The 22,577-nt window shown below is 46.3% G+C and overlaps 1 protein-coding gene across 2 annotated transcripts in view; it reads right to left on the bottom strand.

Annotated features, from left to right (window-relative positions):
• Window positions 1-2,789: 2,789 nt before the first annotated feature.
• AJAP1 (adherens junctions associated protein 1) overlaps window positions 2,790-22,577 on the bottom strand; it is a 189,029-nt gene continuing 169,241 nt past the window's right edge. For both annotated transcript variants that reach the window (XM_060259498.1, XM_060259499.1), the window contains one exon: window positions 2,790-3,254. Coding sequence is in view for 1 of the 2 variants with exons in the window: in XM_060259499.1 (XP_060115482.1) it covers window positions 3,233-3,254 (22 nt within the window). In the remaining variant the exon portion in view is untranslated. The remainder of the gene's footprint in view (window positions 3,255-22,577) is intronic.

Genomic DNA, 22,577 nt, shown 5'->3' with positions numbered 1-22,577 from the left:
TAGCCCAGGCTACTCCAAAGTTTGGCAGGTGCCTCGTTTGAATCAATGGGTTTCTCTTTTGGGGAACAGCATCTGCTGCTTCCTTCCAGCTGAACAATGCTAGTAAAATGCTGGCCGTTATGGGGTGGGGGTGAGCAGATGGGGACTGCAAAACAAGGCCTGACCTGGGAAAGGGGAGGAAGACCTCATCACTGGAGATCAGGAGAGAGCAGGTAGATTCCCCCTCTACCTGCACTTCCCTTTTCCCACTGGAATGAATGGTCACCATTCAGTTACGTGGGCCAGAAGGATGGCACGTTCCTAGGGATATCCCTGGAGCCAGGGCTAAACCGGATGCTGCCTGAAGAAGCAAGCTCCCTCACATCTGCATAGCCCCACCCCTTCATCTGCATAGCCCCACCACGGGGCACACCTCTTCATCACAGTAGTCGGGCAGAGCCCTGTTAGTTCATTAGCATCATGTGTCATCGGAAGGCCGGCCAAGGCAGCCCAGGCTGGGTCTTGCTGGCAAGGGGGAAGAGTTGGAAAGGAGAGCTCTGGGTATTGTAGCCTCCAAGGAGGTTGTCATCCAGTGCAGTTAACCGTGTCCAGGTCTGTGGAAATGCCAGTGCCATGAACATACCAGAGGTTTACTGAAGCTGGATTTGGGGAGATTGGCAAGCACAGGAATTTCTGCACTTGCAAATTCTTTCCTGACACAGAAGGGAAGGGATTTCTATAAGGACAGTCTGATTCCTCCATGTGATAGCACCCATCACTGCATGGGTGGGACGGGGTGGCAGCTCTCTTGGGATCACAGCTGTTGCAAACAGCAAATCCCCCAACATAGCTAAATATGGTAGTCAGAGACAAAGGAAGTTGTCCAGGCTCCTGTATGTTTATTTGCTGTGCATCTGAGAGATGCTTTCTCCTCTGCACTCCTGCGTGGCAAGTTTTGTTCTGCCGTAATTTCCCACTCTGACATTGCTTCAAGAAGTTTCCAGCTGAAACATTGCCTCTGGCATGAACATAATGACGGGCCATTCTCAGTCCTGCCAACTTCTGTGCTTTGGGGATATTAATATTTTTCAGGCTCACTGACAGATTGCGGCAACCTGTTGCATGCAATGCAATGCAACTCGTGGTAACATACGAGTTACAGGAGCCCAAACTCTTTTCCTTTGCATCTGGTTTGCTAGCTACCATCTCAGTCCTGGTTCGCTTGCCTTTCTCCATGTCTGAAATTTGTAAATCTGAGGAACCGTTTCTGCACCCATGGACTATTCTAAAAGATCCTGAAGCAAGTTCTCTAAGGATGCACATTCAGCAATTGCACAGCAAAAAGGGGACTGGGAAAGTTAAAATGGACCATAAGCAATCCAGGTTGAGTGGCTGGTGATGCTGCAAACCAGCACTGAAGGGTCCTTAAGTTAGGGATGCCAGCCCCTGGCTGGGAAACAATGAGAGACTTACCAGGCTCTGGAGGGAGGAGAAAGGAGGTGTTATAGTGCAAAATGTCCCATTCATCTCCCCCACAAATGACAGTGACATCATCACATTACAGTGATGTTCTAGAGATCGAACAAATCTCTATGGTTCTGTTCAGTTCCTAGAGCGTCACTGCAATGAGGTGATGCTACATTCACTTTTTGAGGACCGAAGGGACACTGTGCACCATGCAGCTCTGTTTCCCCTTCCCCATATTTTCCCTCTGCTCATTGAAGCTGGTGGTGCTGGTGGTGGCAGGAGATTCCCTGCCCCCAGGTCTCATTTCCCACCATCACTCTGAGCAGCAAGAGGAGGGGGAAAAAGAATACAGCCATGTGTACTTACCAGGGCTTTATTTTTTTGGTAGCAGGAACTCCTTTGCATATTAGTCCCTGCACCCCTGATGAAGGCAATCCTCCAAGAGCTTACAGCAGGCCCTGTAAGCACAGCCCTGTAAGCTCTTGGAGGATTGGTTACATCGGGGGGGGGGGGTGGTGTAACCTAATATTCAAAGGAGTTCCTGCTACAAAAAAAGCTCTGGTGCATACCACAAATTCATACAGGAAGTGACAAAGGATAGCTCTAGAAACTATGACTCTATTGTTTTACTAGCCTTACCATAGACTTTCCAGCAGTTCCTAGGACTACCTTTGTCGCGTTCTGTACAATCTTCCGGTAAGTAAATAAGGCTATATTTTCAAAAAATGTTCTCCTGAAACGCTGTGCCTCCTCACAACACTCCCTACTCAAAACATCAGGAGAACGGGCAGTGCATCCTAGAACTTGCCTAGCACAGGGGACAACTGGCAGAGAGGGCACAGCTTGTCTGCAACTGGCTTCTCGTTAAAGAACCCCTGCTCAGTTCCCATGGTTCCCCAGAATTCAGTCTGAAAAAACTTGTCGGGAGAACTGGGGCCATCTGAACCTGCTACATGGGTACACAACTCCCCTGTGTCCCCAATCGGATTCGCCAGGGGGTGAAAGTGCAGCATCCTCCAAGCTAAATCAACATCAGCTGTCAAGAGCAGGCCACATCTCTAATTCTCCAATATCGCTAACTCGATTCCCTAGAGGAGATGGATTTCTAAATGCGTATGCGTGCGTGCGTGTGTGTGTGTGACAACTAATTTCTGAAATGGAAAACATCCATTTATTTAAAGTCCATACTTAAGCGTGTTAATGAAATCATATGCATTACCCACAACACCCATGTCTTTGTTTTTTTTAAAAAAAAGAATGGAACATTTAAGATCTTCAAAAATTTGCTACCGTACAAAAAGTGTTTGTGTGTTTATATATATATATATAATTTTATATATATGTATAGTAACCAGAAATACTGACTTTATTAGAAGAGATACCCCCTACCCCTCATTTCGGTTTTTGACATGAAATCCACTTAGCTTCGGTTTCTCGAGAAGTCTTCCCCCAGGTTCATGGCACATAATGGTATTATTGGCAAAGGTTCAGAAAAACAATCACAGTCCAGATGTCCCAGACATTTGCAGTGGCTCCGACCAGCTTTGCTTCTCTCTTCTTTCCTCTTGCTTTGACTTGCATGTTGATTTGTCCTGTCCCCCCCCACCCCCACCCAACCGTTCCCGCCCTTCTCCCACAAAAAATAATGCACTCTTTGAAAATGCAGTCACTTGTAGGGGCAAGTCCCTTCTTCATATATAAAAATATATTTGGCTGCTCTTTGAGTCTTCCATCAGTAAACACTAAAAGTAGGTATGGATAACCCATTATTTTTTAATTTTCTTTTTTACAGGTTCACCAGTGGAATCCTGTTTAGGACAAAAGAGGGGGGGAAATACCGTAAGTAATATATCATTTGAATCCATAAACTGTTTTTGTTTAATATATATCAGTCATACATTTTTAAGGTCATTTCTTAGGGGTTTTTTTTTGGGGGGGGGTGCTTTCTTTTAAATGTATGTAAAGAAAAAAGAACAGATGTTGAAGAAAAAGACAGAAATAGATATTTTATTCTCTTGTTGTTTTTAATGCATTTAAATTAAGAAGGGAAATTACGATGAGGTAGACACAAAGCAAAAGAAAACCCCATTTTTAAAAAAAAAAAAAGTATTCCTTTTTAGTGCTTTCTTTACTTCAGAGGTTTGCAGCAGTAAGCAAGAAGTCTGATGCAGTGGGCAAATGAAACCGCAAAAGTTGCTTGCCCGTCCATTTTGCCAACTGGTTCACCAGCTTTCATGTGCCTTTGCGACTTAACAAAGGGGGAAAAACCCAACAACTCTCTTCCAATTTACACCCCAAAGCTTTCCTGGAGACCTCTGTTCAGCCCTGGACAAGAGGCAGCTGAATATTTTATAAACCAGGTTAAAAAAATGTAACATATTCATTAAAAAATGCTCATCATTGAGCTGGGTGGAACAGAGAAACTCCATGAAGAGGTCTGGATAATTTCTCTACATATGCTCTGAACAAAAGAGTGCTCTCCATTCTCCTCTATGGGAGCCAGTTTGGTGTAGACTGGCAAACTCTAATCTGGAGAACTGGGTTTGAGTCCCCACTTCTCCTTCACATGCAGCCACCTGGGAAACCTTGAGTCAGTCACAGTTCTCTCAGAGCTGTTCTGCTCAAGAGCAGTTCTCTCAGTGCTCTCTCAGCCTCACCTACCTCACAGGGGGTTTGTTATGGGGAGAGGAAGGGAAGGGATATTGTAAACTGCTGTGAGACTCCGGGCAAAGAACGGGGTATAAATCCAATATCTTCAACTGCGATCACATACAATAAATAATGCACTTTCAATCTACTTTCAATGCACTTCCGGCTGGATTTTGCCAATTCACACAGTGCATTATTTAGTGTGTATGATTGCAGCCTTCTTCTTCTCTATGGGGTATCTGACAAGGAAGCCAGGAAACCCATGGGGATAGGCAAGTATTGTTCCATTGTCACAGTATTCACAAGCGTCCTTCCACAGAAGCCTTTTATTCACATGAGAGTGCATTTCTTAGGGTGCTGGCCTTCTGGTGCCACCCAATCGGGTGCCCCCCATGTGACTTGGTGACATTAACAGTGCAGAGGGGGGGGGGTGCCAGAAGTTAGCCCTGTTTAGGGTGCCAGACAGTCTAGGGCCAGCCCTGGGGTTAAGGGGAATGTCTCCCATGCTCTCAACTGAATCCCAGACTGTGGCTTATTACATCATGCTGTGAAATGGAACGGAAATCACTGAGGAATGATGAGGTCCCGCTTCCATATAAGGTCACCTCTGAACTTTCAGATTTTTGCCCTGGGTTATATTGGTTGTTGTGATTCTAACCTGTGAAGGAATCTTTTTAAAGAGAGAACCCCAAAGAGCCAGTGTTGAAAACTGGCTATTCTGTAGATGATGGATGGATGTTGGGTGGGTGGGTGGATGGATGGATGGATGGATGGATGGATAGATAGATAGATAGATAGATAGATAGATAGATAGATAGATAGATAGATAGATAGATAGATAGATAGATAGATAGATAGATAGATAGATAGATAGATCCTGGAGGCTCATAGTACTGGTTAGACCCAGGACTTTTTTGTAGCAAGAACTCATTTGCATATTAGGCCACACACCCCTGATGCAGCCAATCCTCCTGGAGCTTACAGTAGGCCCTCTACTAAGAGCCCTGTAAACTCTTGGAGGGTTGGCTACATCAAGGGGGTGTCGCCTAACATGCAAATGAATTGCTACTACAAAAAAAAAAAAAAAACCCTGGTTAGACCAAATAAGAAACAGCAAAGACCAGTTAGAATAGCTATAATCCCCAGCAGCGAATCTGTCTCTTAACATTGATCAAGACAAATGGGTGAGATCTTTTTGACCTTCCTTATTTTGCTCCCTCAGCCCTACCCCACTTGCAAATCAGATGCAGCCAGATCAGCTTCTGGATTGCTTTAGTAAGCCCCCTGGGAAAACCAGGTCAGATCGGAACCAGGAGTCCAACATACTTGTGTGAAGGGGCTGACCTCCATCGGCCCAGAGAACAATCCATGCATGATAGCAGAGCTATCACTGGATCCAAAAGGCTTTTTGGACCTCTGAGCTTTATGTGCTTTGGCTGGATTCCCTGGGACATCACTCTGTAAAGGCTAGAGACTAGAGAGCTCTGATTTATGTAAATTTGCTTTGGAGATCCTGGAACTAGCTCTGTCCATTCTCACTGCCCTCCCATAAGGCTTTATAAAGCAAATGCAAGATCTGCAAGAATTCAGGTCAAACCACCAAGAGATAATCTGGGGTTTTAGAGGGTGCATTCACACACACTAAATAACCAGCTTTGCAACTGGATTTTTACTGTGTAAGAATGGCAAAACCTACTTGCAGGCTGCATTCACACACATTAACCGCAAACAGTTGCCACGTGAAAACACCCAGAGAGAACACAACTTCCTTACACACAGGCAGGGCTTTTTTTGTAGAAAAAGTCCAGCAGGAACTCACTTACATATTAGGCCACACCCCCTAACACCAAGCCAGTCAGAATGGCATTCCTGCTAAAGAAAACAAAAAAAGCCCTGTGCATAGGCTTGCTCTCCTGGCATGTGAGGCTTTGTGTCACATTCTACTACTCTTGACCATTACTCAACACATGTTGACCTGCAGCAGTGAAATGTGTAAAAACCTCAATCTTGCGCAGCTTCATTATGCCTCGGGGCAATGCAGAGAAGGGTTTAACCCTTCATCCTCCACTAGGTTTCATTATTGAAACCCCGATCCCCCTTTTTGCTACTAGCATTAATAATTTTTAGCTGTTTCACAGTCTGCTTCTAGCCTATTTTATGAATATCTTTTTAGGGTGTTTTATGCTGCTTTGATGCCAGGACTTGTTTTAATGTGTTTTTTTTATGAGCCACCCTGGGTAGGCCAGCGGAATAATCAGTGGCATATACATTATCCAAATAAAGAAACTCCTATCAAAGCAAATGAGAAATTACGCAGCAGTTCGGGGGTTAAGCCCTTTCTTCCCCTGCATAGCCCCAAGGCAAATGGAAGCTATGCGAAGTTGCAATTTTCATTTTACAGATTTGCAGAGCTGTGTGATCTTCATCATGGGTGAGCCCTGAACATCACAATGTTGCCGGTGCTCTGAACTCTCTGTCAATGGAATAATGCCACCGTCTCACTAGATAGAAGCAGATACATATTGGACCTTCCTCACTACAGGGTGGCCCAGTCTCCATTCGGGTTGCTCATGTCACCAATGCACCGCCTCGCCCGCTCTATATGAGTGCGAAAGGCAGGGTCTTTAGTGATGCTCTGAATACTTCACATTTAATTTAGATTAAAGGAGACAAGGTTGTGTATTAGCAAAACAGTAAATCATCATTAGAAGTACATCTTGCTGAGGATGAGCTGACAGGCAGGAGATAAGCAGCCCGTGTTACAGCTAAACATTAATTACATTTTTAAGTTAATTGGTGTCCGTGCCAAAGAAAAGAAAGATCAGACTGAAGTCAAAGGGATCCCCCCCCTCCCGCCCACTCTGCCACCACTGATTATCCTGGGAAAGGTGACGGCTTCTCGGGCTTCTGCAGTTCGGGGCTCTTTCCTTTTCTCCTGCTCTCCTGTCCTTCTTTAATAGGGTGATGGTGAGAGGGGAGACCTTACTATGTGCAGAGCACAGAGGAATGCAAACTTGTATGTGTGTGTGTGTGAAAACTGGGTCTTACTCAGTTTTCTGCAAGGAGCTGTGCCAATGTGAAATTTCCCTTTGGCCTATTCCAAAAGTGTGTCTGAACACCAGTGAGAATTATAACCTTCCATTGGGATTTACTTGACTGGCAAATTATTTTATCCTATATATGAATAGCTGAGAGGTGATATGATCACCATCTTCAAGTTCTTGAAGGGCTGTCATATAAAGGATGGTGCGTAATTGTTTTCTGTGGCCCCAGAAGGTAGAACCAGAACCAATGGGTTGAAATTAAATCAAAAGAGTTTCCCGTTCAACATTAGGAAGAACTTTCTGACTGTTAGAGCGGTTCCTCAGTGGAACAGGTTTCCTCGGGAGGTGGTGGGCTCTCCTTCCTTGGAGGTTTTTAGAGGCTAGATGGCCATCTGACAACAATGAAGATCCTGTGAATTTAGGGGGAGGTGAATTTCCTCCCTTGTGCAGGGGGTTGGACTAGATGACCCTGGAGGTCCCTTCCAACTCTATGATTCTATATATACTCAATCAGACCACTGGTCCATCAGGGTCACTATTGTCTACTTATACTGGCAGCAACTGTCCAAGGTCTCAGTAGAAGTCTTTCACATGGCCTGATGATTTTAACTAGAGATGCTAGGGGATCAAACCTAGGACCTAAACTGCATGCAAAGCAGATGCTGGGAAAACAATTCCAGGTTCCGTCTTAGGGGTCCCACAAAGAGTGGCAACAGGAACAATTTTTTTTAATAACAAAAAAACCTTCAGCGTTGTGTACAGGGCTATGTCATTTCCAATTTTAAAAAAGGAAACGGCATAAGGCAGCTCTAGGAATTGGAGGAAACTTTATGGTAAAAGCAGTTATTCCCAGCACAATAGAGTTCCCAGTGATTCCTAGAGCTACCTGTGTCACTTCTGCTTTTTTTTTTTTTTACTGGAAATGGCATGACACTGCAGCTAGCATTATGGCCTCACCATATCCCCACCTGCAGTCATCTCATCAGTGCCAGACACTGCCTGGCAACCCTATTCAACCCCCAGCATCTCCACTTAAAAGCATTAGGTACGTAGGTGATGTGAAAGACCCCTTCCTGAGACCCTGGAGAGCCACTGCCGATCAACACTGACCTTGATGGATGAAGGGTATGACTCAGTAGAAGGCAGCTTTGTGTGCGTTAAGTGTTTCATTCTATCATATCCAACAGGCAGAGAGACTGCAGGGGAAGATCAATTGTGATGGGCCATCTGTCTTTCAAGGTCTTTCATTGGCCATTGCTGAGATTCTCATGGAGGAAAGATTCCAAGAACCTCTAGGATTCCCTGGCACCACGGTTGGAAACAGCTCTAGGAAACAGCACTGCCCACAAGCTATTTGGTTACTATGCTCCTTGGTCCCTCTGGCCCATGCGCGGCTTCGAAGTCTTAATTAACTGCATTCTTCCTGGCATTTAATCTCCGGCCTCACAGCTGGTATGCACCGCAATCTTGCCTCCCGCACCCCCTGTCCAAGATGAGATGAGCCATTTTAGTGTGACTCCTTAGCTCTTAAGACAAAAAAGCATTTGCTAGCATCAGGCAGAATGAGGCCAGCGCATCGGTGACCTTTGGCTGCTCCCCCAATACACAGATTGTCTCTGTGCTAGTTGGACTCAAACAGTTACTTCTAATACTCTACAACCAGGGTTTTTTTTAGTAACAAAATCCTAGCAGGGACTCATTTGCATATTAGGCCACACCTCCTGACATCACCATTGTTTCACACAGGGCTTTTTTGTCGGAAAAGCCCAGCAGGAACTCATTTACATACTAGGCCACACCCCCTGATGCCAAGCCAGCTGGAGCTGTGTTCCTGTGAGCTCCTGCTCAAAAAAAGCCCTGTCTACAACACCACCATCCCTTGCACCCCTTGAGACCATTTGGTCTGATCTGACTAGAAACCGACAGAGAGCACCCCACCTCCCTTCCACGCAAACGCTACCTGGTAATGGCTCAGTAGCAAAGACACAGAGACAAAGTCTACTGTTGCAAATATACTATTATGCCTGTATATTTTCTTTCCCCTCCTCTCACAGCCTCAATTTGCAAACTAGGTCAGTTCTTGATGTGCCTGGTGGGATCTTCGGTGACCTCATTCCACATCTTCTGAGTCAAAGAGGGAAGAGGAACAGACCCCAGGATGGGAGCCCAAGGAGAAATTCATCGCAGAAGACCCTCAGAACTCATCCTGGCTCTTGTGTGCCCTCCGCTCCTTGTCATCCCAAATACATACATCAGGGAGCACCTACATTCCCCCACGTCCCTCTCTGAGAAACAAAACCAGGGCTTGCTCTGTGTTTCCTCCAAGGGAATGACTGTGCTTCCCCGCACATTTCCAGCAAGAGTTGAAAAGCGCCCGCACCCCGTTTTGACACGTTTGGGTAACGCCTGCAAAAATATTCCGCCTCTTCATCTCTCCTGCTGTCTCTCTTTCTCTCCCTCTGTCACACCGATTTGCCCTGAGGCATAACACACAATCCCATATCAATGCTTTAAATATTATTAAAAGAGCTAATCTCCCTCGTACGACAATATTATAGATTTCGTGCTGCATGTCTATAGACTTTATATACGTTTTTAGGGGCATGTCGTGAAAATAGATCAATGCACCATTTGCGGGGGAGGCCAGAGCTGATGGGAGTGAGTAACTCACAATCCGGAATTGTATTTTTGATTTCAAATTAACCAGAGATTTGGTCTCCGTGGTGGGATATTTGATAAAGATCCTAATGGCTTATCAACAGATGGTCTATAGATTTTCCACAGAGGGCAATGTTCCAGGAGAGCTTCGTTTGCTGAGCTCTTCATTAATGTTTTCGGGATGATAGACCTCTCCGGTCATAACCTATAGAACTGGCGATAACCGTAATGTAACTGTTAAACTGCAAGAAGGAGTTGTCCATTTTCATTTGGGTTCGCAAAGAGGTCCAATGCACTCCAGTGGTAGAGTTTTGCAGCTCAGCAAATCGTATCCAAAGTCAGAGGATACCTAGAGGAAAGATTTCCAGTCGGCAGAGGAAGAGGGAGGTTTTGGTTTTTGTCACCATTTCACAGTTGACTTATGGTGACCCCTTAGGGATAGCAAGGCAAGAGACATTTCAAAGGTGGTTTGTCATTGCCTGCTTCTGGGTAGCAGCAATCTTCCTTGGTGGCCTCCCATCCAAGGAAGAAGAAGAAGACTGCAGATTTATACCCTGCCCTTCTCTCTGAATCAGAGATTCAGAGCAGCTTACAATCTCCTGTATTTTCTCCCCCCACAACAGACACCCTGTGAGGTGGGTGGGGTTGAGAGGGCTCTCACAGCAGCTGCCTTTTCAAGGACAACCTCTGCCAGAGCTATGGCTGACCCATTCCAGCAGCTGCAAGTGGAGGAGTGGGGAATCAAACCCAGTTCTCACAGAACCAGGTATGACCCTGCTCAGCTTCCAAGATCTGATGAGCTCAGGCTAGCCTGGACATAAGGAGTTACAGTATAACAAAACAAATGCAAGGGCATACGCTGCAGTGCTTCTGCATGTCCAAGGAACTCTTTGCAATGCAAGCTTCCAAGAGTTGTCAAGAATTTCAAGAAAGACGAGAAACCTGATTGTTCAAAGCTTGCAGGAAGCCATATTAGCCCACAGTCAAATTCCAAGAGTCCTTTTGGTGGGACCCACAGAAGCATCACAAAAGGGTGTGCATCATGATACACTGTACAAGCTTTGGGAATTTTCTAGAACTCTTCATTGAGCTGGATGTCCATGACAAAAAAAGACAGGGAAATGGAGGAAACAAGTGGCTTTTAAGGCACAGTGGTGGTGGTGGTGGGGAAGTGTCCTGAAGTCACAGCCGACTCATGATAACCCTGTAGGGTTCTCAAGGCAAGAGATGAACAAAGGTTGTTTGCCATCGCCTGCCTCTCCATAGCAACCCTGGGGTCTCCCATCCAAAGGCTAACTAACCAAGGCTAACCCTGCTTAGCTTCTGAGATCTGATGAGATCAGGCTCCCTTGAGCTATCCAGGAGAGCCAGTTTGGTGTAGTGGTTAAATGTGTGAACTCTTATCTGGGAGAACTGGGTTTGATTCTTCACTCCTCTACTTGCACCTGCTGGAAGGGCCTTGGGTCAGCCAGAGCTCTCACAGAGGTTGTCCTTGAAAAGGCAGCTGCTGTGAGAGTCCTCTCAGCCCCACCCAGATCACAGGGTGTTTGTTGTGGGGGAGGAAGATAAAGTAGATTGTAAGCCGCTCTGAGACTCTTGAGTGGAGGGTGGAATATAAATCCAGTGTCGTTTTCTTCTTCTTCTTCGGGTCAGGGCATGGTGGCAAAACCTAAAGAATGGAGTTGTAGCCATAAATGGGCCAACAGGCTGTGGTTTAGACGGTGCTAAATTGGCGTCGCTGCTGCAAAGCAAGTTTTCAGCTTGTGCGAAGTACTTGCAAAGGTTGCACAATGAACTTGCAAAGCAAGTTGTCAGGTTGTATCAAGATTCTGAAACAAAGGGGGGGGGGGAGAAATGACATTTTCCCCTTTGCAAATCTGGCAAGCAGCCACTGCTGCTCAAATTTCTGAAACAATATTTACAGGACATCATGCATTCTGCCCTGTTGAGAGTTAATTTGTGTTTCATGTAGTTTCACATCACTTCTTTTTGCAAGCAAACTCAAAGCAGCTTCGTGTTCAGTTCTGCACGTCACAGATCAAGGAAGAAGGGGCCTTGTTGTAAAGGGGGATTCCATGGAGTTCAGCAAAGATGATAAAAGAACTGGTCAATCCCTGAGCAAGATGTGAGAGAAGTCAAACCTGCTCTCCGGACATGGAGGCAACATTAATCCGCTTTGTCATTGGCAACTAGAAATGGGCATGAACTGGGAAAATTGTGGTTCATTTGTTTTCCCAAACTGGTTTGTGGTTCATTTGGTTCAGAAAGTATAGAACAGCCCCCTTGCGAGTTAGAGACACCACACACACCAGGAGTCTTCGGCAGGCTCTCTTCTACCGCCCTCCAAGTTTGGCCAAGATTGGATTTGGCATGTCCAAGTTATAGGCCTTCCAAAGCAGGTGCCCCGGAAAACCTCAGCTTCAGCTCTCACAACAACTACCTCTGTCCTTCACCCTAAGGAATTTCAGAGAGGCTTTCCCTTCCCCTCCCCACAACAGACACCCTGAGAGAGCTTTGACAGGAACTGCTCTTGAGAGGAACAGGTGACTCAAGGTCACATCAGCAGGTGCATGTGGAGAAGTGGGAAAGTGAGGAATCAAACCTGGTTCTCCCAGATAAGAATCTGCGTGCTTAACCACTACACAAAACTGGCTCTCAGTACACTGACTGAATCAGCCACACTGATTGAATCGGCACCAGGCTGTCTTGAAAAACGAACTGCAAAAAATGAACCAAACAAATCATCAGGGACTGAACCAGTTCAAAACGAACCATGGACCAGCCTGGTTCATGCTCGAACAATGGTTCCTTTTTTTAGTTCGTGCCCATCCCTAGCAACAACCTCTCTCTTTTAGGATGGTAGAATTCTCAGCTGCTCTAAAGAGCATACTTGAGGGGCCCAGAATGCAAGTATCAATGTAAGAACAATCCATATGTCAGCAGCTATGCAATTATTAACTGTGTTTGAATGCTTCCTTGGTTTCTCATGCTGACCTATGATAGCAGTAAGACTGGAAAGTAACTCCAACTCCTACAAAGTTTTGTCCCTATGAAAGAGGCCAGGGGTTCCCACTGTATCACCCCATCCCACTCTACCACTGCCACCACCTGGACCTCACACTTGACAGCTACACGCATACCACTTCCACCTCTTGGGTATGTCTGGAACAGATATTGTTTTAAGGAGCAGAAGAAAAGGACCTTTGTGAAAAACCATGAAGGATAAAGGAAGCCAAATAAGACAAGAGAAATCCCAACATTCCAGGAGGCAATTGTTTTGAGACTGCTGAGAGGCAGGTTTCAGCTAAGTGTTCAGAAGAACTTTCAAAAAATGTACGAAAAATCACCAAGAATCTGCTTCTTGGGAGACCAAATGCAGAGGGGCAGCCATTAGAGTCTGTTGCAGCCAATCAACAACTACAGAGATTATGGACATCCAAAAAACTAACCAACAGACTCTGGCAGAAGCATCTACGGACCAAAGCTGTGATCAATATGCTTCAGGTGTCAAGAAGGCCTCTGTCATCTTTGCTCCTTGGAGGTTTTCAAAACGAGATTGGCTTAGCCTCTGCCATTAATGTGATCAGATGCTCTTTCCCTCTCAGGGCAGAAGGATTTGTCAAGAAGAAAGAGTCTCATCTGGCTACCTGGAAGGTGTATTTGAGAAAGCAGACTCTGGTTCATGAGACCCTCCACTGTGGAAGCACTGTGGCTCTTTTGGGGAGTGGGGGTGCTGGAAGTAAATTACCATGAGCATTCTGTGAAGGGGGAATCCCCATCTCTCCAAGTGTTGATGGAGATAGTAGACCCTTACAGGGGTAAGGATTTAAAGTGTCCTGGACATTCACTTCAATGATCTACTAATCAAGGATTTTTGATGAACAGAGGTCCAGTTTGGTGTAGTGGTTAAGTGTGTGGACTCTTATCTGGGAAAACCGGGTTTGATTCCCCACTCCTCCACTTGCACCTGCTGGAATGACCTTGAGTCAGCCATAGCTTTCGTAGGAGTTGTCCTTGAAAGGGCAGCTGCTGTAAGAGCTCTCTCAGCCCCACCTACCTCACAGGATGTCTGTTGTGGGGGGGGGGAGGTAAAGGAGATTGTGACCACTCTGATACTCTGAGATTCAGAATATAGGGTGGGATATAAATCCAATATCTTCTTCACCGTCAGTGACTATTGGCCACAAGGTATAGGTAGAACTCTCTGTCTGGGGCAAGTGGTACTCTATAATCTTGGTGCTGGGAGGGGGCAACAGTGGGAGGGCTTCTAGTTTCCTGGCCCCACTGATGGACCTCCTGATGGCACCTTTTTTTTGGCCCACTGTGTGACCCAGAGTGTGCGGATGACACAAATCGTTCAGGGTGGTGAGAACCAGAGAGGATTGTGAGGCACTCCAAAGATTCTGTTGAGGCTTGATAAGTGGGCATCAACAAGGCAAATGTGGTTCAACATGGTCAAGTGCAAGGTGATGCACATGAGGGCCAAAAATCCTAACTATACATACAAGTTGATGGGGTGTGAACTGGAGGAGACTGACGAAGAGAGAGATCTTGGGGTCATGGTAGATAACTCACTGAAAATGTCACGACAGTGTGTGACTGCAATAAAAAAAACTAATGCTATGCTGGGATTTATTAGGAAAGGAATTGAAAACAAATTAGCCAGTATCATAATGCCCCTGTATAAATCGATGGTGCAGCCTCATCTGGAGTACTGTGTACAGTTTTGGTCACCACACCTCAAAAAAGATATAGTATTGGGAAAAGTGCAGAAAAGGGTAACTAGAATGATTAAAGGGCTGGAACACTCTCCCTATGAAGAAAGGTTAAAATGCTTGGAGCTCTTTAGCTTGGAGAAATGTCGACTGAGGGGTAACATGATAGAGGTTTAGAAGATTATATATGGAATGGAGAAGGCAGAGATAGAAGTACTTTTCTCCCTTTCTCACAATACAAGAACTTGTGGGCACTCAATGAAATTGCTGAGCAATCGGGTTAGAATGGATAAAAGGAAGTACTTTTTCACCCAAAGGGTGATTAACACATGGAATTCACTGCCACAGGAGGTAGGTACAGCTACAAGCATAGCCAGCTTCAAGAGGGGATTGGATAAACATATGGAGCAGAGGTCCATCAGTGGCTATTAGCCACAGCGTATTGTTGGAACTCTCTGTCTGGGGCAAGTGATGCTCCGTATTCTTGGTGCTTGGGAGTGACAACAGTGTGAGGGCTTCTAGTGTCCTGGCCTCACTGATGGATCTCCTGATGGCACCTGGGTTTTTGTGGTCACTATGTGACACAGAGTGCATACCCAGGGATTTGTGGGTCTCCAGTTTCAGGAAGGTAGCCATGTTAGACTGCAGTCAAGGAGCTAGATAGGAGTCCAGTAGCACCTTAGAGACCAACAAGATGTTTGGGGTATAAGCTTTTGAAAGTCAAAACTCCCTTTGTCAGATACAAATAGGAATGGAAGAAGAAGAAATGGAATTTTTACCGTGGCCTTCACTCTGAATCTCAGAGTCTCAGAGTGACTCACAATCTCCTTTATCTTCCTCCCCCACAACAGATGCCCTGTGAGGTAGGTGGGCCTGAGAGAGCTCTCACAGAAGATGTCCTTTCAAGGACAGCTCTGCGAGAGCTATGGCTAACCCAAGGCCATTCCAGCAGCTGCAATTGGAGGAGTGGGGAATCAAACCCAGTTCTTCCAGATTAGAATCCGCTCACTTAACCACTTCACTAAATTGGTTCTCAAATAGGAATGAAGATTGTTGAGTCTTTATATCCCGGTCAGAAGGTGGGAGAGGTGTTGCAAAGAAGGGAAACAAGGTTGCAAAGGTACGCTGCGAAATGTAATCCGCTGGAATTCTTCTTTGCCTCCCACTTTCTGATTTGGAATATAAGCAATCAAGAATCTCCAATCTTCTGACAAGGGGAGCTTTGACTCTCCAAAGTTTATACCTCAAAAGTCTTGTTGGTCCCTAGGGTGTGATTGGACTTGACTCATGATTGTCCTGTGTGATATTTAAGAAAATTACACTGCAGATTGATATACCAGAAAAGGTATTCCAGAGAAGGTATTCATCAGGGCTTTTTTTTGTAGCAGGAACTCCTTTGCATATTGGGCCACACACCCCTGATGTAGCCAATCCTCCAAGAGCTTACAGGGCTCTTCTTACAGGGTCTACTGTAAGCTCCAGGAGGATGGGCTACATCAGGGGGGTGTGGCCTAATATGCAAAGGAGTTCCTGCTACCAAAAAAGCCCTGGAATTCATTGATCTACAGGTCATCGTTTGTAGCAGGAACTCCTTTGGATCTTAGGCCACACACCCCTGATGTAGCCAGTCCTCCTGAAGCTTACAGTAGACCCTGTAAGCATGTGGGGCAAGGGGAAGCAATGGCAAGGGGAGGCTGAAGAGGGAAGGAATGCTCTCTTTTGACGCCTGGGGTTTGGTTACTCCAAGATGCTCAAAACTGAACAAAAGGTAATTGGAAAACATTCCCAAGAGTAGAGGGAGATCAAAAAGTAGAGGGAGTTCATTCCGCGGTGCATCCCTCATAAGTGTGTATATACACCCAGAGAAGAGAAGGTTCAAGCAAGAAATCCCAGGAATTGTCTTTCACTCCACGCTGGCTCTCAGTCTAACCAAATCCTTCTGACAAGTTCACGTTTCCTCCCAGTGGCCACAAAACAGCCATGTGGAGCCTCAGCTGAGGCTGTTAACTTTTTATTCTCTTTTCTATTCTAATCTAATTACCTTTTTTTTGTACTGCTCAGTGGCTGGGCATAATGTTAAATGGGCAATTCTGAGCAAGTCATAGCGAGCGGAGGCTGGAAAATTTCATTTAGAGTGGATCCGTGATTCATTAAGACAGGGGGGGATTTGAGACTGACCAATTAACTTGCTTGAATGCTCGGCTTAAACCTGGCATGGCTGCCCTACAGTGAAATGCCGAGTTACTTCTAATAGCTTTTCTCCTACCACGGCCGTATGCAAAGCCACCTTCAAAAGTGTGTGTGTGTGGGGGGGGGGGGCGGGAGCTGAAAACAGTTCAGGGGGTGGAAGGGGGAGATTGCTAAAACATTTCCAGAACGCTTGGACACTCAAATGTTGCAACTTAATTGGCTTGTTTATTCTTGGTGGCCGCTCCTCAACTTCAGAACACACACACACCCCAGAGAGAGAGCGCTCTCTACTTTGCGTGTCTTCTGGAAGCATTGAAGGATATTTTATTCATTGTGGCTTAGAGAAGATACAAACGATGAGGCAATGGATAACAATGTCCAGGGCTTTTTTTGTAGCAGGAACTCCTTTGTATATTAGGCCACACACCCTTGATGTAGCTAATCCTCCAAGAGCTTACAGGGCTTTTCTTACAGGGCCTACTGGAGCTTCAGGAGGATTGACTACATCAGGAGGGTGTGGCCTAATATGCAAAGGAGTTCCTGCTACAAAAAAAAAGGCCTGGCAACGTCAAAGATTTAAGACTGAATCAGGGTCCCAGAGCATGGATTAAAAAAAAAATCTGCACAAAAAGGCCAAGAACAGAAAGGGGAAATGTTTGTACAACCTTGGGAAATCCCTAGATTTGCAGAAACAACCTGAAAGGGAAAAAAAGGGGCTTATTCCCACACATGGAGAACTGACGTGCATGCCTTTCAAAAGACTGTGCTCAGCTTTAAGCGGCTGCTGCTCAGCAACTGCAAACAGCCAGGTATCCTTAAAAAACCAAAACAAAGCCTGGAGAAAGCGGTGGCAGCAGTGTTGGGAGGTCAGGGGCCTTAAGCGTCTGACAGGGAGGAGAAGGCAGAGGTGGCAACTCCAGCATAGAAGAAGGAAGAGAAGGCAGTAGCAGGGGACAAGTGGTGGGAGAAAAAGTGGGGATCAGGAGTCAGTGGGATTTTCCCCTCCTTTAGAAGTTCCTTGCAGGAGTCCCTCATGTATAATTAGAAGAAGAAGAAGAAGAAGATATTGGATTTATATCCCGCCCTCCACTCCGAAGAGTCTCAGAGCGGCTCACAATCTCCTTTACCTTCCTCCCCCACAACAGACACCCTGTGAGGTGGGTGGGGCTGGAGAGGGCTCTCACAGCAGCTGCCCTTTCAAGGACAACCTCTGCCAGAGCTATGGCTGATCCAAGGCCATTCCAGCAGGTGCAAGTGGAGGAGTGGGGAATCAAACCCAGTTCTCCCAGATAAGAGTCCGCACACTTAACCACTACGCCAAACTGGCTCTCCAGTTAGCATTCCTGACCTGAGTGCTTGGGATAGGGTTGGCTTAGGGATGCTATCAAATCTCCTCAGCATGTTTGTCTCAGAGGAACAGACCCATTTTGCTTCTCCCTTGTGTGCATTAAACTGATAGCTTACTTCTGCATCGTTTTCTGCTACCTTGCACTCACTGTTTTCCATAAATGTACCGTATTTTTTGCACCATAAGGCGCTCCGGATGATAGGACGCACCTTCCTCCTGGGGGGCGATCCGCTGCCTCCGCCTCCGATCCCAGCGCTTCCCCCGCGCCTGCCTGCCTGGCTCCAGCTTTTTGCAGCAAGCGCTGGGATCGCTCCATGCTGCCCCCACCGCAAACCCAGTGCTTTGCGAGCACCGGCTGTGGAGAGGGCAGCGTGCTTCCTCCGTGCCTGCCTGCCTGGCTCCAGCTCTGACGCTTACAGCAAGCGCCAGGATCGGAGGGCAGAGGGAGCAATCCTGGCACTTGCTGTAAGTGTCAGAGCTGGAGCCAGGCAGGCAGGCGCGGGGGAAGCGCCAGGATCAGAGGCGGAGGCAGCGGATCGCCCCCCCCAGGAAGGTAGGAACGTACCTTCGTTCCATAAGATGCACACACTTTCCCCCCCACTTTTTTTGGGGGGGGGAGTGTCTTATGGTGCGAAAAATACGGTATGCATTTTTCAACAAGTGGGGAACCTACAGGCCTGCCCCTAGACTGCCTGGTACCCTAGGCAAGGCTAACGTCTGGTACCCCCCACACACTGATAACATCACTGAGTCACATGAGGGGGCACCCAATTTGGCACCCCCAGAAGGCCAGTGCCCTAGGCAATTGTCTAGTTTGCCTAGTGGCAGGGCCAGCCCTGGGAACATACAAGGTCACTTCCTTCTCTCTCTGTATCATCCTCCCCACATTATTTCTTCTCTCTTTCTCCTTTTGGCAGTCCCATATCCTCTCCTGTTCCCCTGCTTCCTTCTCTCCTCCCCACTCACCGTGCAGTCTTTCTCTAATCTGCCCTCTTCAGCCGCCTTCAGCTTTATTAATAATTGATTTACTTCATTGATACTCCACCTTTCTCCTTAGTAGGGACCAAAACCAACTTACGCCATTCTCCCTCTCTCCCATTTTATCCTCACAAAAACCCTGTAAGGTAGACTAGGTTGAGTGACTGGCCCAAGATCACCCAGCAGAATCCTATGGCAGAGTGGGGATTTGAACGTGGATCTCTCAGATCCTAGTTTAACACTTGAGCTACTACACCTCACTTTGGTGAGTTGTGTGGCGGTCACTTACAGGCTGAGTCATGCAAACTGTACAGAGGCCTCCACTCAGCCCAAACAAGTTGTGTGATATCATGTAGTTTGGTAGCCACTGCCACACTAGGATGTCACACAAACTGTATGGTCGCAAGGTGCTTGGTTACTGCTGCTAGCCTTCCCATGTATAATCACGTGGTCCTGATGGTCATTCCTCCAACCCTTCCAAAGGAGGAAGGGGAGCAAGACTGGACTGGGAAGCCAAAACTGCTTTAAAGAAAGCCATCTTCCCTCCCTCCCCTTTTTGCTGACAAAAAGTAAGATTTGAAGGCTGGCAATATTGTTGTGGTTGCCTTGGAAACCCCACAGTGGCACCTGAAGCCATTCATTTCTTAAAGATACAGGCACTACTTCTATTATTGGGAGGGACCCACCAAATTATTTATTTAGGATTTCAGATTTTTCTGAAAACTTGGGGCTTCTCAAAAGCTTGTAGAAACAACTGTCTTTCTGTTCATGACTCTACTCTCTTGGTTTAAGTATCCACAGATGGAACAGTGCTGAGAATTAGATATATTGATATTTAATTTTTTGATATTTAATATTTTTATCTTAAGAATATGTTAAATATTTAAAAAAATAGTAACAGGACAGTTCTATAACGAGGGTGGTGACAACATCCCATTGTGTATGCCACCATAAGATTATTCTTTTTACCTCCTCGCTGGAAAGCTCTGAATGACAATTCCTAAAGTCTCTTGAGATTCCTTCTCATAAAAGTTGAGCCACCATTTCTTGTTGACTGTAGTCCGGGCAAACAAAATGGTGTCCAAACTCTCACAAGAGTCAGGAATCATAAGAGCATGCTTGAAACTGTGTGAAAACAAAGAACTGTGGTTTCATATGTCACAAGGAAGAAATGAAATCAAAACATGCTGGGATTCTGGATTGAAACAGCGAGCACAAGAAAACTGAAATCATCTTTAATCTCTAGCAAGCTTCATTGGGGAAAAATTGGCAGACGGCAAATGCTCACACAAATACTGATTTTAAGAGAAAAAAATTATTTGAAAAAATGGAGTAATAGTCCATAAAATTTAAGGAAAAGTACTAGTTTTGCATTGTCATTATTCACAGTGGGATGACCATGAACTGGGAACATTTTCTAGAAATTTTGTTTTTTCCCCTTGTCTTTTTTGAGCAGGAATGCAATTCTGGTTGGCTTGGCATCAGGGTGTGTGGCCTAATATGCAAATGAGTTCCTGCTGGGCTTTCCCCACAAAAATACCCCAGCATATAACAGTAGTAAGATATAGAAGAAGAATAAGACTGCAGATTTATACCCCGTCCTTCTCTCTGAATCAGAGACACAGAGGCTTAAAATCTCCTATATCTTCTCCCCCCACAACGGACACCCTGTGAGGTGGGTGGGGCTGAGAGGGCCCTCACAGCAGATGCCCTTTCAAGGACAACTCCTGTGATAGCTATGGCTAACCCAAGGCCATTCCAGTAGCTGTAAGTGGAGGAGTGGGAAATCAAACCCGGTTCTCCCAGATAAGAGTTCACACACTTAACCACTACACCAAACTGCCTCTCAGTGATGGGGTTGAATTGAACTCAACTGCTACACTATGAATTACCATCACTATACCCCCTGATCTGTATGAAGTAAAATTTGATTATTCCAAATGTCCAGCCATCTTAGGCTCACATACAACCCCTCTCAGTTGTCCTTCTGTACATCCAGTTATTATTAATCTGGGCAGGGAAGACATTTTGCCTTCCCTCAGAGATATTAGCAATTGGCCACACATCTAAACAGAGGGAACAGTCACACTACAAGCTTGGGCACACCTCTGATTTCTAAATGCAATCAGACTGATCACTGACTGCCACTGTTCAGTCACCACAGAGAGGTTGGGAGGGCAGCTTTGTTTTTTAAAAAGTCTGCTTTACACCGTTGGGCAAATATGCAGTCATGCACACATTGTTAACAGCAGAGGGGGGGAATGGTGGCCAGGGAGTGGAAGTGAGACCTCCTAAAGGGTTCAAGTGCACTATGGAGAGATCAGACATTGGAAGTGCATAGTTAGACTGGCTCAAGCAAAAAACAATGGACTTTATCCAGTGTTGGGAAAGTTGAGGGTAGGATTGCCAAGCTCCTGGGTGGGGCGGGGGTTCTCCTGCTCAGGAGATCCCCAAGCCTCTGGCCCACATTGGGCCAGCGGTGGGACCCCCTCCTGACGTTGCTGGCATAGGCTTCCCAAACCTCCCGCTCTGGCGGGAGACTTCTGGGTTCGCAGCCTCATCTCCCGCTCTTCAAAACTCCTGAAGCGGGGGTGGGGGGTAGAGGGGGGGGAGAACATACCTTTAGGCTTCATGTTGTAGAGCTCCTGAGCCGTTTGCAAAATGTCTGCCCCTTTAAGGCTGGGCAGGAAGCAGAAAGGGCTTCTGAGAACGGCCCCTCCCTTTCTTTGCTTTCGTTTTCACAGGAAGTAGAGTTGTCCGGAGGAAGATCTGGTAAGTGTGTGTGTGTGTGAGAGGGAGGGGGCAGGGGATTCCCTAGTTTGGAGGCCCTCCCCCCCTTTAGAAAGCGTGGGGGGGGGAGGGAAATGTCTACTAGGCACTCTATTATTCCCTATGGAGAACGATTCCCATAGGGAATAATAGGAAATTGATCTGTGGGTATTGGGGGCTCGGGGGGGGGGCTATTTTTTGAGGTAGAGGCACCAAATTTTTAGTATAGCATCTAGTGCCTCTTCCCAAAATACCCCCCAAGTTTCAAAACGATTGGACCAGAGGGTCCAATTCTATGAGCCCCAAAATATGGTGCCCCTATCCTTAATCATTTCCTATGGAAGAAAGGCATTTTAAAAGGTGTGCTGTCTCTTTAAATGTGATGGCAAGAACTCCCTTGGAGTTCAATTATGCTTGTCACATCCTTGTTCTTGGCTCCACCCCCAAAGTCCCCAGATTTTTCTTTAATTGGACTTGGCAAACCTAGGCCTGTGCTTGTCTGGGAGTTGGCCGGAAGAGTCTTAAACTCTAGGCAAGGCTTTGGCCTAGTCTTCCTCCTTCCCCTTCCATCTGGAAGCAGCACTTCTGAGGAGGCCTCCAAGAGAGGCAGGAAGTCTTTCAGGCTGGTCTAGGGTTGACAATCCCCAGGTGGGGGCAGGGGATTCCCCCAGTTTGGAGACCCTCCCCCCGCTTCAGGGTCGTCAGAAAACGGGGGGAGGGGAGGGAAATGTCTGCTGGGAACTCTATTATTCCCTACGGAGATTTATTCCCATAGAAAAT

The sequence above is a fragment of the Heteronotia binoei genome, chromosome 18, assembly GCF_032191835.1.
Source record: "Heteronotia binoei isolate CCM8104 ecotype False Entrance Well chromosome 18, APGP_CSIRO_Hbin_v1, whole genome shotgun sequence".
NCBI lineage: Eukaryota > Metazoa > Chordata > Lepidosauria > Squamata > Gekkonidae > Heteronotia > Heteronotia binoei.
The sequence above is the reverse complement of the archived record's forward strand: the minus strand, read 5'-3'. Positions and strand labels throughout refer to the sequence as shown.